Source organism: Aythya ferina (genome assembly GCF_964211825.1).
Source record: "Aythya ferina genome assembly, chromosome: 6".
Classification (NCBI taxonomy): Eukaryota; Metazoa; Chordata; class Aves; order Anseriformes; family Anatidae; genus Aythya; species Aythya ferina.
In genome coordinates this window covers 39623974-39641149 of record NC_140303.1, presented here as the reverse complement: position 1 = coordinate 39641149, position 17176 = coordinate 39623974, and the positions used below count along the sequence as shown (strand labels likewise).

Here is a 17176-nt window from a genome sequence, read left to right as displayed (position 1 = left end):
AGGGCTCCTTTTAGTTGCGTTGCTCGATTTGAAGAAAACTCTGGTACAACAGGAAAGCTAACACCTGCTGAAAACTGAATAAAAATACCAACCTGAAATAAAAACCTCTTCTGACTACAGCATACACTGGACTGTTATTTCTACAAGTTTACTGAAACTGCATAAATACGCAAGAAGCAGCATTCTAGTAAATGCTCCATCAGAGCATTGGGTCTCAAAATCATCCTTTACCTTCTGATCTTCGAGACCTTAACACTCCAAGTATTACCGACAGCATCAGCACCATCAAGCACCTCCAAATCCTGGTAGGGAATTATTAAAAATCTAATGGGTGCCCATACGATTCTGAACCATGGGAATTTGGATTTGATCGGGAATTGCTAAAAATGATTAAAGAACAGGAAATGTTTAGCACCACGGGAAGAAAGCCACGCATGCAGACGTCTCCCAGTTGTGCATGCCTGTGACTGAGGGGGTCACACTCAGCCTTTCCTGGTGTACCACAACGTGGTCTTCCCAGGCATCCCTTCCTTTATGCTAAAGCTGCTGAAATGAAAGTCTGCTTCTAAGCATTGAACTGAAGTTGAAGGAAATTAACCACGAAGAACTGACACTCTCTTTCCCTCTATCTCCAAGCTTGAATTTAAAGCAATTACTAGGCTTCTCCCTTTGAACTACACATCTTGGGGGGAAGGAGCTGAAAGAGAGCAACCGTTTACTTTGCTGACTGCCTTCCCTATGAAGCAGCACTCAGCTGTACCTAAACCAGCAATATTTTATTCATATTGCACAAATAACATTAACTTCTGCAGTGGAAGCAGTTAAATGCTACACCATATACAGCTCTGCTAAACCTACAAAGTCCTTGCTGTACAATATATGGTGTCCAAATTGCAGACCAAGAAAACTGGAAAAGAGGATGATGACTAAATCCCTGATGGAGGGGGGAAAAAATCCTATGAGCACACTCAAAACAAAACCCAGCTCTTTGTTTTGCCTTGCCAGCAAAGACTTCATTGCACAAAGCTCAGATCCTTTATGCAACGCTGGTACTGAGCAGACACCACAACACAGCTTCGACACCATTCACCCCTCCTCGCTGGAGAAGTCCCTGATGTCCTACCAAAACCGACTGACTCCCCACCCTGTGTTGCTGCACAGAGACAGCTTTCCCCAAAAGGATAAAGGAGCTTTTCCTAAACTAGGATAAGCAGAGATTTGGTGGTATTTCTCCACTGCTCATGTATGCAACCAAAGGCGTGGCCCCACTAATGCAAGAACCCCAAGCTAGCAAAGGCAGCTACAGAACCAGAGGCACAGGAGCCACACGGTGCCTCCTGCTGTGTAATGGAAAGGGGTCTCTTGGAGTGTGCCTTGGGTTGCTAGCTCAGCCCCAGAGCTGTGAGAATTCAAAGCTTTGTCATTTTTTTCCTGCAGAGAGGTGAGGCAAGCTGGGCACCGCTGCGCTGGGTAAACGTATCCCCAGTCACTGCCTGGGCTCCGAGGAGGTGGCAACTCATAAAGTATTCAGCTACATGTCCTCCTAACCTCGGGAAGCTCTGTACTACATGCACTTTCCACTGAAGTGAAAAAGTAAGGTGATTTGTAAGGAGTGATTAGGTGTGCATGTAACTCCGTATCTGCAACTTCATGGGCTTTCTCACTATTTAAGTCAGTAGCAACATCAGTGAATCAAAAACACATCCACTGCTTTAAAAACCTGCAACTCCAGGATACATTGAAAAAACAACTGGTTTTACTTCATGATGAACAAATTACTGATTTAATAAATCAGTAATTGTACAGAGACCATAAATTGGAAGGGAAAGGTAACAGTAAGCTATTCACTGGGAAAATTGGAGAGGAAAACTCTCATGGATTTATCTGTGACCTCAGAAAGCATTTGGAGAAACGTGCTGCTGCTGTCAGGCTGACATTGCAGTCAGTAAGCTCCCCCAAAGCACCAGGACAGAGATCTCTGCTCATTAAAGCCTCTCATCTGAATAACAGCAACTTCCACATTTAAATACAGAAGACAGGCTGTAGCTCCTGCTGTGTAACAATTGGTTCAGGGCTGTTTCAGTTCAAGACACTGACATAACTATCACCTACAGGGCCTTACTATAGAAAACTCTGCTAGAAGGTTAAAGCCCATCAATGTAACCTCTTGGAAATGCATATATATATTTTTAACAAGCTATCTATTCTGCTGTGCAGCTTGGCAAACGTTTTGTCTAGCAGAGGAGAAAGGCCCGTGTACGTCAGAAAGCCTTTCTTGGTTATATTACACAGCCAGGTCCTGGGTAAGCTCCACACTGACATTGTGAAGCATTCCCCATTTCACAGAAAACCCTCCACAACAGCTTTACCTACAGGATTTAATATTTCTTCAACTTTAGACTATTTTTTCCTCCACAACACACCACAGCAATGTTACAAGAGGATGTTAGGTTAAAAGAGGGATTAAAACCAAATACAGACTTTATTCCACTTTAAAAATGACAGCTTCTTCTTTATCAAAACAATAAAACAGGCATTTTTCTACAGTAATTTTCTGTATCACAGCTTGTAATTCTGGATATAAATTGGCTTTAGGAGATCTTTCCCCGTGCTGAGTGGAAGCACCAGCTCGAGCCCCGCAGACATTTTGCTTTAAGTACACGGAGCGGGTGGATTACTCAGTCGCTGCGCCATCTGTGAGGGCTGAGCTAGTGATTTCCCCAGCCCCACTCTCCAACGGAGGCAAGGACAGACTTAATTAGACATGAGGCATCAGTTATTGCATCCTCCAGCAAAGGAGCAACCGTGGCAATTGAACAGCAATTTCATCAGGGCCTATTGCCTCCGGAGAATATTGCTTTCCTTCTCCTTCAACCTTCGGGTTAGCTAGGTCAGCCGTGTTAATCATGTAGCAAAACCATCTGATGCTGTTAAACAAATGAAAGCTTTTCTTTTTTTTTTTTTCCCCCCCTCCTTTCATTTCATTTAGCAGTAATTCGTTGTAGATTTTCAGTTTCAAGTTCATAGATTGACTGAAACGCTGTAAGAAACACACACAGCTTGCAAAGTGCAGTGATGGAACAATCCCATGCTAGGATTAAATGTCTGAATAATCCTCCTGGTACAGGAAGAGACCAGAATATCTACGTGTCTCTAGCAGAACAGTGGGTAGAAAAATAAAAGAAACCACACACATGAAAAAAAAAACTACCCTGTTACACTTCATGTAGCAGAAATAGGAACAGAGTTAGGACTTCAGCCACCAGGAGCTGGTACCCTCCTCCCCCAGAGCAACAATTTCCAAATTCATCAATTCATCCATCTGTGCCGCAGCATGCGAGTGGTATTCCCAGGAGAGGCACACAAATGAGAAGACCGATAACCAAGCCGTGTGTTTTCACAGTCCTGCATGCAAGGAAACTCTACCCTTAGTACTGCCTTCATTTGGGGGTTAACAAATCTCACTCAAATCATTTAAAAACCAACATATCTAAACTGTTACGTCAAATATGGACAAGCTATAGTTAATGCTTTTCACTCACCACTTGTTCATTTAGCTAAATACCTGTAGAGGGCTCTGGAAAAAGCTCCGTATTGAAAGAAATACCACAGCTTAAAAAGCAGCAGAAGCTCCACATACCTGTGCCTCCTTTTATATGCCACTCACAGCTCAGTGTTCCAGCTAGCAGCTTTGTTCGAGTACACGCTACGTACAATTCTACCTCTGCTACCAAACTGATTTAATTTTGCCAACGTACCTCCATCGTATGCGTTTTTCCCGATGATGTCTGGCCATAAGCGAAGATTGTACCATTGTAGCCTTCAAGAACATCTGCAAGAACGAGGAAAACAATTAAAACTCAGAATGACATCTTCAAGCTGGACTCTCAGCGCTTCGTGAGTCTTCTAAAATGCCGAAGCTCAATCAGAAAATAGTTTGTGCAATAAAGAATGGAAAAAATACACTGCAACTAGCTACCTTAAGGCAAAAAAATAACAAAATTTAAACTACAGAATTGCAGAACTACTGATGTCCCTCTCAGTTCCTTGAACAAATAACAATAATTTAAAAAAGGACAGTACGTATTATCCAATATAGCTGTGTAACATGGAAAAGAGAAAATTTAATTACCTGCATTTTAAATCATCACATATCACTGAGAAAGTTATACAAACTCATACTTTTTCTACCACTAACACCCAACAGTTCAGCCAACAAGTTGGACAAGACAGAAACAGGAATTAACTTTGCTGAATATCTACTTCCATCAAGGCAGAATGAATATTTTTTATTGCATTACAGTGTAATACTTATTATAGGTGCTAATAAAGAATGAGAAGAAACCTTCAGTCTAAAAACCAGTGGTACTAAATCCGTGCTGCTCTCACCAACCTTCTCAGAAAGACCACCCCATGGCCTATACATACACATCTAAAATATGTATTATATACAATGTCATATGTATGACACGCATATATATCATCTCCTTATTTGTATCTCCCTGTGCACTTACGTAGACGGTCCAGATAAGAAGGAGAATTGAATAAGGTACATTAGAAAAAAATGAACAAAAGAATGAAGAAGGAACAAATGTGAAAAAATAATGAGAGAAAAAACAAAGAAAGATGATTGCAAAGACAGTGAATTAATACAAAGGAAAGGATTAGAGATATTTCTCAAAGGGAACCACAACATCAGCCCACATTTCCACTACAGCAAGACTGAATAAGGATTTTGGAACTCATTACATGGAGAAGGGGAGGGAGGGACTGCATGAAGGCAGAGGTTGGACCTCCTGCACGACACAGCAGTGCTTGGGCAAAGCTCCTCGGGGCCTGAGAGAGCAGTAAAGGAGGGGCCTGCAATGGGACAGACAGACTCTGCTGTCTCCCGTCATACAAACTAGAGTCATCAGTCCATTTTAAGTTAATTAAAATGACATATGCAACTTTTTTCCATGAGGCCTTTCAAGAAAGTAAAGCAAGCGTTTTGAAATGCCGTGGCAAAGCTGCATTCAGCCCAGGTGAGAGCACACAACAGCAGCACCCCACAAGGTGCAGGTCATGTCGAGACGTCCCCTCTGACCCCGCAGTCCTTCACTAAAAAGGTCGGTGGTCGGCAGGGAAGAGAGTATTTTTGTGGCAAGGCTTGCCACGTAACAGCTAGCTCACCATCTGCCAGCTGACGAGGAGAGGAGACAGCCCCTGGTACCGACAGCCTGCTCAGAACAAGCAGGGAAAAAGCAGCAGATGAACAAAAGCGATCCCACGAAGATCACTCAGGATCTCCATGTAATTTTGTCCTCCCAGGACGCACGCACAGCTCCTCACACGTGTCCTAACGTCCTCACAGCTCCCGTGCTCAGCACCACCTTGGGCCACTGGAGATCTGCCGTGGCAGATCTGCTGTCGAGCTGTTTATTTAAACCTGCGTCCATGTCTTCTGCAGCTAAAAACTGCATTTAGATGGTTCTTGTTGTCACCGTCGCTATTATAACCAGTGTTTTAGGAACTGCCAGGCCAGCTGGCGCTTCCTGCAGTAACATTAATCACAATGAAGCCATCAGGCATTCCTTGGGAGGACAATGAAAGCTGCTAACAAATGGTAACCTTGAAATGCAGGCTGAAAAAGCTTTAAATACGGCTTCAAGTGGCCAGGCACTCAGCTGATATCCCCACGCAGTAAATGACATTGGAGTGGTCCACAGAAGCAGCGCAGCCTGTTCGACATCCTTCCCTTTATTAGGCTTCGAGCTGAAAATTCAGGGCAAGGAAATGCAAGCCCAGAGGTTGAGAACATCAATCCAGGAACCTCTGCTCTCCCTCAGTCCCTCTACTTATCCTTCACCCTTCCAATCTCTCCCGTTTTCTTTCTTTCCACTTCTTTCTTTTCCTATCCCCTTCTTCCTCTCCCCGTACCAAATTTGCCCTTCAAGGTATCTGCAAGGTCCAAGTTAACAGACACGCACACACAGAGCTATGTTTGAACTGCATTTCCAACAGGATTTCGGAAAGTTTACATGCACCAGCCTTAGGTACCCAGCTTTAGGAGGTCAGGCTTTCTATCTGGGTAATGGAAAAATCTTAGGGCACTGATTTCGGCCTTCCAAATTGCTCTCAAACAGGTTTTTATTTCTCTGACCGTTTTCAGAGGAAACCAGCCCGCAGAGGTGATGCACACACCCTCCTTGCAAGCCCCCAAAGAGCTGAGTGTTGCTTGTGAGCACAGCAGAAGCCACCACAGCCTTGCCTGGCTTCCACGCCTCTGTAACAAGGTTTGCCAAACCTCTCCGAGCTGAGCTGTGTGCCAGCAACGGGAACACCCCCTGAGCCCCACCAGTTCTTACTGAAGGCTCACCCAGCCGAAGCCACAATCGCTGCCATTCGGCTCCCCTCCGACTCCAATCTCATGACTCATTTCCTCTCCCCAGCATCAAATAATTCAGCTCCTGGGCCTCATCCCCCTTACCTGCAACAGGCACGTTGGTGTTCAGCACAGGCTCGTGTTGCTCTAAAAGCACGGCCCTGACCAGCTCCAGCACCCTTCCCACTGTTTGGATTTACAAAGAAAAGCCTCCAGGGATGGGGCAGCTTCTCTGGGCAACCTGCTCCAGTGCCTCGCCACCCTCTGAGCGAAGGATTTCCTCCCAGCTTCTAACCTAAATCTCCCCTCTTATCGTTTATCACCATTCCCCCTTGTGCTGTCACCATCCAACTGAGCAAAAAGTTGCTCTCCATGTGTTTTAAAGCCCCTTTGAGTACTGAAAAGCTGCAGGAAGCACACGCTTTTTGGGTTTTACCATATACCACAAAAAGCAAGCATTAGGGTGGAATGAGAGTCACACACAGAGGAAGGGAGGAACACCCACTGCAATTCCTTCAGCCCTTTTGCATCAGTTTTTCTACACAGACAAATACATTGAAAAAAAAAATAAGAAAAACCTGGAATTAGTAATGACAAAGCTCCAGTACAGACAGCCAAACATTTATCACCCTATCCTTAAACATTTTGAGGGACAGGCAGACACATTTGTCCTTCCCCAAAGTGGCAAGGAACAAAGGCAACACCTACCTTTGACAATCGGCTTGGCACAGGCGTTATAAACTTGCTCCTGGGTTGTGTTCGGAGGTAACACTCTGTCAAAGACGTAGGGCTTCCCTTGCTGCAAGCAGAACAGAGACGTGGTGAGAGGAGGAACGCTGAACACAGCCGTGCAGACCCTACTTAAATGAAAACCCGATTCCTTCAGTCCAACCTGCACTAAACCAACACTTTCCTGTCCACGAGCATTTTTCCCAAACATAATTCAACTTGAATCGAGGATCAAAACCAGGAGGAAGATTCCAGCCACGTCACAGCTTACTTGGGAAAGTAACAGGAGCTAAAAATCACATCAAAGGGTCCTACACGAGAAGCTGGGACAGGGCTCCTCTGTGCAGGACCCAAGACCTGGAAGAGGTTGTATAAATAAATAATACGTAATTGCAGGCCTGGAAGGCAGGATTGATCAGATCAGAAAGCAAAGTGTTCCCAGAAGCAATTCAGGCTTTCAGCCCTCGCACAGCCCCGAGCCTCTCCTCTGCAAGAGGCAGAAACCAGCTTGGCCTCCAGGAGCAGGACCCCGAGCCTCCATCCCTCTGCAAGGGTAGGGGCTGGCCAAACCTACAAGTGCCCCATCAAACCTGCCCCGTTCCCAAGCAGGAGAAACAGCTGGCCCTGTAATTTCCCCTGGAATTTGGGAGCCCAGGGATAAAGCACAAGAAATACTTGGGGCTATCCCATTCTCCTGAGGCCACATCCCCAGCAGTGCTCTGAGGCACGGCTCTCCATCGCTGCTCCAGGACCTGGGGGTGACCAGCACGGGGCTCCCCACCTTTCCCCAAAAAACTCAGCTTTAGGTAAAACAATTCATGGCTGTTTCAGCTTCGTGCTGAGCCGTTCCCTGCCGCCAGCCCTCTCTAACTATTTTACTGGACCTTTCCAAGCTCGTTCAGAGCTACCTTCATAATCCACTCATTTTCCTTCGGCAAAGCACTGACAAGCTTAATTAAATTAACTTTCATACGCTGCCATCCACGTCTGGCACACGATGGCCAAGCCACTGCAGCACAACAGGGCCTAACGAGCCCTTCCTCATCACCAGCATCACCTCCACAGCCACCTCCTAGGAGAAAGGCACTCGGGTTTGGAGGCAAGCTGGATGCAAAGTTACCCCAAATCTCTCTCGTTTTATCAGGCTGCAGCACGTCTGCTAATCCACAGCATCCCCTTACACCAACAGAGTAAGAGAACTCGAGTATATAATTTTATTTTTCGTATATAAAACTATGGAAAGGGACAGTTTAGAAAGAAAAGACCAAAAAACACTCCTTTTGTAGAAGAAAACAGAAAGAAGGGCACAGTGATTCTAGAAGACAGCCCCCTCTAAAGCAAAGCCTGGTTGTTTCAGTAGTAGCTGGGAACCCAGAGAGCGACGCATTGGGTGTTTTGTGAAAATGCAACGCAAGATTTCATCCACTCCAAAGTTGTTTAGAAGCACAGATTTTGTGTTATTTAAACAATGCACTGATTTTCTTTAAAAAGTAAAAATGCAACAAAAAAATAATGCAATCAAAGATATCCCGAGGCAGCTCCTAGAGCAGCGCTGGAAGAGGACTCAGGCAGTGACATCTCCTGGGCGAGGGGTTACAGGAGCAAACCACCAGCGGGCCAGCACCTCTGCTTACCGTGGGCATTTCTAACACCACTCAAAGCACAAAACAGGTCAGCAGATGTCTCAAAATGTGAAACAAAGCGGTTTTGGTGCAGAAGTCCCAGGTAGGATGCTGTAAGATGCTTGGTTCTAGCCAGACAAGAGAGGTGCGACGTGGAACAGCCCCAGCTGAAGACACAGCTCCACCTTCACCCCGCCGTGCAGCGTGGTGTTCATCTTCCCCCATTAAACAGATCACTGGCAGATCTGCGGGGAGCTGCAGGGCTCAGGAGATCAGTAATGGGATACTGAGCGCGGTCAGTCGTGGATTCAACTTGCTTCCTCATCCCAAATGCAGACACCAAATTGCAGCAGTGCTGGGAGGCTGGAGGTTTACAGCGCTGACGTTTGAGGACAGTAAGCATGCAAAATGATGGAGACATTACCCCTCGCTGCCCCGGCCTCCCTTCAGGGAATGCCATTAAAAAGGCACAACCCAAACCAGTGAATTCACGGAGAATCCCAGCCCGACTACCTCGTGCTTCCCTCCACCTTTTCCAGTGCAAAGCGGTGCTGGAAGAGGAAGGGAAGGGGCAGCACAGAGCGCAGAGTTAGAGCTACAGAGCAATGCGTTGTGCAGCAGTGCTGGCATCACCTCCAGTTTCACAGACAGGCTGGCTGCAGCTCCATTTGTGTCGCGTGTTGGAAACGCTCGGGCCTGCAGCTCAGCACCTAGGAGCAGCCTTCGCAGGAGCTCCGAGCGCGAGGCAGGCAGAGCAATTACCCTGTCACCAATCATGCAGACGAGTTGCTCCTGGCAACAAACCTCTTCAGATGGGGACGGAGAGCAGCACAGCCTCGCCGAGGTGTGATCCTGTGCCTGAGCACAGCCGTTTGGAGGAGCTCCTGCCCCTCGCTGTCTCTCCCCCGCCGCTGTCACCTCGCCTGGGGCAGGGAATGGCTCCTGGCGTGGCACGCTGCTGTGGAAGGTCCTCACTTTGCAAACAAAAGGCACGTCTAAAAGCTGGTTAGCTGGGAAGGTGGAGGGAGCTCTGTGTCTGCCAGCAGGGAACCTGCACCAGCAGCAGCCTTTCCTTTGGCCTTCCATTCCCATTTCCAAGCCTCCAGCCTCCTGTCGTGCCGGTAGCGCTTCTGTTCAATTCTTTCATCCTTTCTTAGCCCATTTTGCCCCGTTTCCTGCCACAGGTGGAGGCCAGAGGAGGCAGCAGCCCTCTGGGAGGAACAAAGCCAGCCAGCCCCTGCCGAGCGCCAGGCCCTGGTGCTCTTGTTGCTTATTACACTAATTTCCTCGTAGATCTCATCTCATTACGTGGAGACGAAACAGCTCCATCAGCTCCAGGGAACGTGGAGGAAAAGGACATCACCGAGCTGGCTAACACACGGGAACAAAGATTTTAATTTCATCCTGAAATGTGCTGCTTGGACCTTCTGCCATTATTGCTCTTTAAGCACGGGACACATCTCCTGGCACGTCACCCTTCCTGTGGCTAAAAACGTCCTGACAGCACACCTGAACCACACACCCCTTCCTACAGCACAGAAGGAGATCAGAGCAGCCCCAGGGTTGGCACTTTGTTCCTTAGCTGCTTCTGGACCCAGCGTGGCACCAGAGATGGAGGTGCCACAGCCTCCAAAGCACGCCCTGTAAATCCAGCACCCATACCTCTCACGCAAATCACGATTCACGCTCCTATTCTCCAGCAGAAAGACACAAAACCTGTAAGATGTAGGACTGTCAAGTGGCAGCAAGCCAGGACGGGGACCACAACCCATACAGCCTCTTCTCTGCACCCACAGCGGCTGTTGCTCCTCCTGTGCAGTCCCTTACGCTCACCATTTGGCACCATTTCCCCCAAAACCACATCCCTATTACTGAAGCCACAGAGGTGCCCACCTCCCCAGCTCCAGTGGGTATCCAGCTGATAACCCCAAGGTCCCCAAACCTCCTAAACCCACACAGCACTTGAAGAGCAGCAGACCAAAGGTTTAAGACCATGCCCTACCTTGCTCCCTCCCCGGGAGCCAGCGCCGAGCTCGCGTGGTGCTTCACAACCCAGCAGCCGCAGATGGCACGGGTAAAATAAATTGTAGACGCTGGCAAGGGCTTTGTTTGAGGCTCGTGGCTACGGTTATTTTATAATAGTTGGAAAATCTGGGCTGCACACAGAGAAAGCAAGGGACAGAGTGAATCCCCTGTGATCAGGAGGAGCAGGCATCTTGCTCAAGCAGAAAGCAATTGTGCTTCAGTACAGCAAGATGCACTTGGCTTTTAGGTCTGCTTGCGTCACCAAACTGCTTTCCTTTGAAGTTACATCGTTTAAGGTACCATAAAGTGGGAAATAACCAAGCACCTATTCCAGAGCAACCTATCCACAGCTCAACCCCCAACTCTCCTTAGCAGCAATGATCTGTTCCCAAAAACGAGGCGGTAACAAAACCTCAGAGCCCTTTAAGCGTTACCACAGCTCTCTGCTGGCCTAAATGCAGAGATTCGAGCAATTCAGAGCCGTGCGGCTGAGACAAGAGATTACAACTGCTGAAAAAAGCAGAGTTCTGCCAGCAGCACTGCTATAAATATTCCCTAACCCAGTTACCCCGATTCAGACCCCGGGCCCTGCATGTCCCGCACCGGCTGGAAGCACGACCCGGCAGCCACAGCCACGCCTGGGCACCAGGGACTTGATTTCTCTGGAGGCTGACCTTAAAAACCAACTCTCAGCCCCAAAATGAGAGGTGTTCTTACCTCACGGGCTGCCACAAGGGCAATTCAGTTGTGAGTGCAAGTGGGAGATGGATTTGGGATCACGGTGTCCGGGAGACCCTTCTGGCCCCGTGAGCACGAGGCGGTGGCGTGAGGTTTCAGCCAGCAGGGAGCGAAGCACTGAAAGAACGAATCCCTTTTTTTTGCACAGACATCCAAGAGGACCACTATTAAATATTTAAGCCCTCATCTCTTAACACTCCTTTCTCAGGAGGGGAAGACCCAGCGCTCCTGTTTTCACTTCGGCTCCAACGCATGGCTTGAAAACGCGCATTTTCCGAGGCTGTCAGGGGAGCAATTATCGGTATTGTAACGGGAATTTGGCAACAGTCACATGCATTTCCAGAACTTCCCATAAGAAGTCAAGATCCAAAGAGGCCATAAATATATAACTATATATATACAGACGGGCTGGCTGTTTCCCATGGACAGAGAAGGACAGGAACCCATCAGCAACACCACACCCGCGCCTCCATGCCTCTGGGGCTCCGAAGGAGTCCATTTAGGATGCTTGGAGGTGAAAGCATCTCCAATGAGACAGGACACAAAGCTCCCAGGCTGCCCCAAACACCGCTAAATCCACCTGTATCAGACCAGGAGGGCACTCCCCAAGACGAATCCCAACAGCAGTGGAAAAAACACGGCATGGAGACAGCAACACGAGGCTTCCCGGCATTTTCACACCCGATTTCTCACCATTTAGAAAACAGAAAAGCGCCTACAACTTCATCCAAGAAGTCCACAATTATCTGCGTTGAATAATCTTCCCCAAACCCAGCACCTGGGGGCAAGATTCAACAAACATCCTTCCCTCGAGAGGTGAGGCAGAGGAAATTTCAGGAGAAACACGCAAACAGAGCTTGCTTCAGTGCTTCCTGGAAGCATCGCTGTGTCAAGACATAAACCTACTTTGTTTGTTGATAATTAGATGCAGAAGTTTTCATTCTCCAGCCAACACACCGTAAAAAAAAGCAGCAGAGAACTCCTCCACCAGCTACCTCGTCTGATCTATCAGCTTCCTCTTCTTCCTGAGACACCACGAGGCTCAAGGTGCTGCGAGAAATCACCCAAAAAATAACCCCAGGTGCCAGATCTGCGAGTCCTGTGCTGTTTCTCTGGAAATAGCCTGACCTGGAAGCAACAGAGCCCAGAGTCCCAGAGGAAGGAGCCCCACACGCCGGGTGCAGCTATCCACGGGAGAAGAAAATGCAGCAGGTTAGGGACGGCTGCAAGCGGCGTTGGGTACAGCCCAACAAGGCTGTCAGAAGGAAGGCAGCAGGAAAAACGCGCTCCTGGGTACGGCAGCCAGCAGGATCGATCAGAAAGTCACCTTGAGGCTGCGGAGCGGCAGGAACATAAAACGAAGCGGCAGGCTGGGGAGGCTGGTGGAGCTAACCGCAACAGCAAGCGATGGATTTGCCACTGCCGCCTTTCTCTGCCATGATAAAGAAGATCAGATACAGATCATAGGCTTCTGCTTCGAAAACCTTGAAGGAGAATCAAAACACACCGGTGGTTTTTATTCTGTTTATCTTCTGAGCCACAGACCAACTTAGGTAAGGCATTTTCATCTTCCTGCTCTATTCAGATTGCCCCTGCTTCCCTCTGTTGCACGTGTGAAGCACATAAAAGAGGTGAGGATGTAAAGCAGCGGGTCACATCCCAACTCCGAGGTGTTTAACTGCTTTGGACGCAGTTAGGATGCTGCCCCGGGACTTTCCTGCTGAAGAGCTCTGAAAGCCACGACCACGGGCCTTGCAGAGATGCAGCTTCATCCGTGACGTTAAAGAGAAACTCAAGGCTGCTGTTAAACTTCCTTCATTGCTGCTCGTTTTCAAGTTCTGATCTTCAATTCTCATTGCAAAAAATTGCTCAAAGCATAAAATAGGCTAATGGGAAAGGATGGTGGGAGGTTCAGATACCAAGCGTTTCCCCGTGATCATCTTTTAGGAAGAAGAAGTAAATGTATTCACGCTCACATGCCAGAAAAGAATAGACGTTTCCTTTCAGTAATTCAGATTTTATTTTTTTCTGATGCGATGACAGACCTCCTGTGAGGTTTTATGTTTGCCTGTTTTAATTCTAACAGCACCCCTTTCTCTCCAATAGTTTACGCAACAAAAACAGAAGCTGCATTGCAGTGTTTTCCCAATGCTATAGGAAAACAAACAAACAAACCAAACCCGTTCGGTTCCGGGTTACTTTTGCTTTCTGTGATGCTTCTGGAGTCTCAAACACTGCTTTTCTGGAAGGAAGTCTGCTCTGGTAGGATCCTGCACAGCTCCAGGACTCCTTCCCCCTCCCTCCACCGCTCTTGCCGGCGCGAGGCAGTCACGGCGAGGCAGCAGATCAGCAGCAGATAACGCCACCCGCGCTGCCTGCCGCTGCCACACTGCAGTGCTTGCAGCCTAGCTCAAGTTACAGCACAGCCCCGGCAGCCAAGCGCTGCGAAGGAAGATGACAAAGAACACGGAACAATTTCTACCTTCGCTGACACGGGCACAACTGCAGGGAGCTACAAACGTCCCCACATCCCCAGCCGGGTGGATCCCTGCTGAAAAACGAGCAGGGCTTTGAGGATGTGTTTTAGGAGATGGCAGGACTGCGATGCACACCTACACCAGATCCGTCTGTCGCTCTGTGGCTGCGGGGAAAGGTGCACCGCGAGCTCCAGGACAGATTTTCAAGATGGCAAGCAACCTCAGGACTGCTCCTGCCAACCTGAACCCCCATAAAAATAAAGCTGTACGTGTGCTTACACAAACAAACAAACGCGCTTTCTGGCTTCTCGTTAGGGATTTTTCTACGCTCCCACAGCAGGAAATTGCCGGCTGCTGCTTTTTTTTTTTTTTCCTTTTTACCTTTACTAAAGGCGCTACCTCCTGCCCGCAAGACAATCACAAAGCATCGCGGTTGCCGTCCTCCCAGGCAGCAGCACGATATCCACAAAGATGCATTTTGTACCTGCGCCTTCGCACAGGCAGGGAAAAAAAAAGGGATCGCGGGTTCTCCTGCCTGAAAAAATGACGTTGTCAGAGGGATATGGGGCTGATGGCTGAACACCGGTATGCTGGGACCCGGTGATCGGGGTCTTTTCCAACCTTAATGATCCCAGGGTGCGTTTTAATCTAGTTTTGATGCACATGAGGGCTTGCTTTAGGGGAAAAAAAAAGGATGAGCTGGCTCCTGAAGCAGCCCAGGAGGCAGCTGGTGGTAGGGATGGATGGAGGAGGCGATCCCGGAGCTGAGGCACCAGCGTGAGGCGAGGGACCGGGGAGCCATTCCACAAGCGGCTCCGTTTTGCCCTCATTTCCCCATAATTACTTCAGACGGTGCTTTTTTTTTTGAATTTTGCACCAAACTGGCTGCTTTGATAAGCGCCTTCATGCCCAAACGCTTCGCGAGGCAGCGATGCGCGAGGCAAGCCTCGGCCCCCGGCTTTGTGTCGCCCCTTGCCAGACTCCACTGCAACCCCACTGGGACCCCCCAGGAGCCCCCCAAGACCCCCCAAAACCCCCCCAGGACCCCTTGGGAGCCTCACAGGACCCCTGAGGATCCCTCAGAAGCCCCCAGGAACCCCCCCAGGACCCCTCAGGATGCAACCAAGACCCCTCAGGATCCCCTCAGGACCCCTCAGACCCCTCCCCGGGACCCCCCCCCGAGCCGTGCCGCACTCACCCCGACGAGCACCGTGTCCTCGCCCTTGAACTTGGGGATGAACCTGTCGCCCCGCAGCACCTCGGCCTCGTTGAGGGGCCGAAAGCGGCACATCACCTTGATGCTGCACTCCGCCGGGTCCGCCATGGCGGGGCAGCGCCCCGGCGGGCAGGTGCCGCTGCCGCAGCCTCCCCGCTACCGACGGCCTCAAAAGGGCCGTGAAGGGGCCGAGAGGGACCGAGAGGAGCCCGATGAGGGGGCCGCGGACCCCGCTCGCCCCCCGGCTCGGCTGCGGCTGCCGAGGGCTGAGGGCAGCGGGCGAGCGGCGGGCGCGGAGCCGCCGCCCCCTCAGCGCCCCCCGGGCTTTGTGGCCGCGCCGCAGTCCCGCGGCCCCGCCCAGCGCTGGGCACGCCGGGACGTGTAGTCTGCCAGGAGCCCCAAAACGGCCCCAATCGACCCCAAAAGTGCCCCCATCGACCCCCACAACTCCCCCCCCTTTTTTTGGGGGAGGTTTAGCCTTTTGTCCTCGATAAGGGCTGGGCGGTAATCTGTGTCCCCCCCCCCAACCGTTGTCCCTGTAACTCTACAGCTGCACCCGACGTGGGGTGCTTTGTTTCTGTCAGGGTCCCCTTTTTAAATGTGTGTCTTCCTTTCTGAATCAATATTGTTCCCTGCCCTAAGAGAGAGGAACAAAGAAATAGCACCATAAGGCTGCTCTTTTTCCAGCCAGGAAGGGTTCTGGCTTGTGGCAAAGGATGCTCGCCCAGCCCTGCTTGCCATTACCTTTATTTGCTATGACACAAAGCAGAAGGAAAGCAAAGCCCCGACCTTGGTAAATTACCAAGAAGTTTGTCACGCTGCAGCCTGTGAATCAGCATCGGGGAAAGGCAAAGCCTGGAGCCTGCTCCTTCCCCTCAGGGTTGGTGCTGCCTGCCCTCGGTTCCCATCCTTTCTGTACCTGCCCTCAGCTGGCGGCCAAGATTAGTTCACTTCACTGCACTAAAGTTGCCCAAAATAGTTTAATCTACCACCTTTAGTCTCCTCCTCCATCCTTCTCTCCCCACAAGTAGCATGACTGCTTAAAGAGATTAGTTTAGGGAAAGCAGGGGCCATGCCCCCAACTTTAACAGCTCCAAGCGACTGGTGGAGCTGGATTCCTCCAAAAAATGTCAGTGAATAAAGAGGACCCCTTTCATTGAATTAGCCTCCCTCAAACACATTGACAGGGATCAGTTCTTTAGTATTGCTACAGATTCCCCATTTTTTCCAGCTATGGTGGTTGTCCTCATTACCTGGTGTGGATAGAAGAGCAGGTGACGTATATGGCTCTCCTGCCCTTCTTAAAAGTAATTACATCAAGGAGAGTTAGCCATGTGCAGCACATGATAAGGCATTATTATAATATGTGATTTATTCCGATGGATTACCAATTATTTAGTCCTTTTCTTTCCCTTATGTTCCAAGCTCTTACCCTGAATAGCAAATTGGTAAGTCATGACAAGTAGGAGCTTAGTCATAAAAGAATTAATGAATTAAGCCGTATTTTCCTCTGTTATCAGGAGCTCATTGTGAAGCAAGATAGGCAAATCTCTACTTTCCTGTTGGAGTAGGTATAATCTGCCATCAGTAAGAATGCACTGAAGACACTGAAGAGCCATCTTTTCTTAGCAATATTGTCAGAAATAATATCACGTTGCCTGTATTGCAGATAAGACCGTATTGTCCCAAACCTGCTCTTTTTACTACTTGACCAGATTATTGTGAGTTGAACAGCCTAGCAGGAACGGGGCTTTTCAGTTCAATTCAGAAGTGACCAGAACTTCCTGCAGCTTGAGAGCTTCCAGTTTATTTCAGATGCCCTCCTACCTCACTTAGAGCCTTCGTTGATAGAAGGTATGATCTATAGTTTACTGGGAAATTACATCACAAAAAACATGACCTAGGATGATGCGGAAAAGCATTCATGCTCCACTCATTGAATCTTAAGCAGTATCACTATTTATTTCCCTCATTTCTGAAGCTTTGCCCTTTTTTCAGATTGTAT

At 48.9% G+C, this 17176-nt stretch overlaps 1 protein-coding gene across 1 annotated transcript in view; it reads right to left on the bottom strand.

Moving 5' to 3' along the window:
- KIF5C (kinesin family member 5C) overlaps positions 1-15441 on the bottom strand; it is a 61934-nt gene extending 46493 nt beyond the window's left edge. The window contains exons 1-3 of the mRNA XM_084523143.1: positions 15154-15441; positions 7073-7163; positions 3759-3832 (exon numbers count right to left, since the gene is read on the bottom strand). Of these exons, the coding sequence (XP_084379269.1) occupies positions 3759-3832; positions 7073-7163; positions 15154-15279 (291 nt within the window). The 5' untranslated portion in view covers positions 15280-15441. The remainder of the gene's footprint in view (positions 1-3758; positions 3833-7072; positions 7164-15153) is intronic.
- Between the last annotated feature and the right edge of the window lie 1735 nt (positions 15442-17176).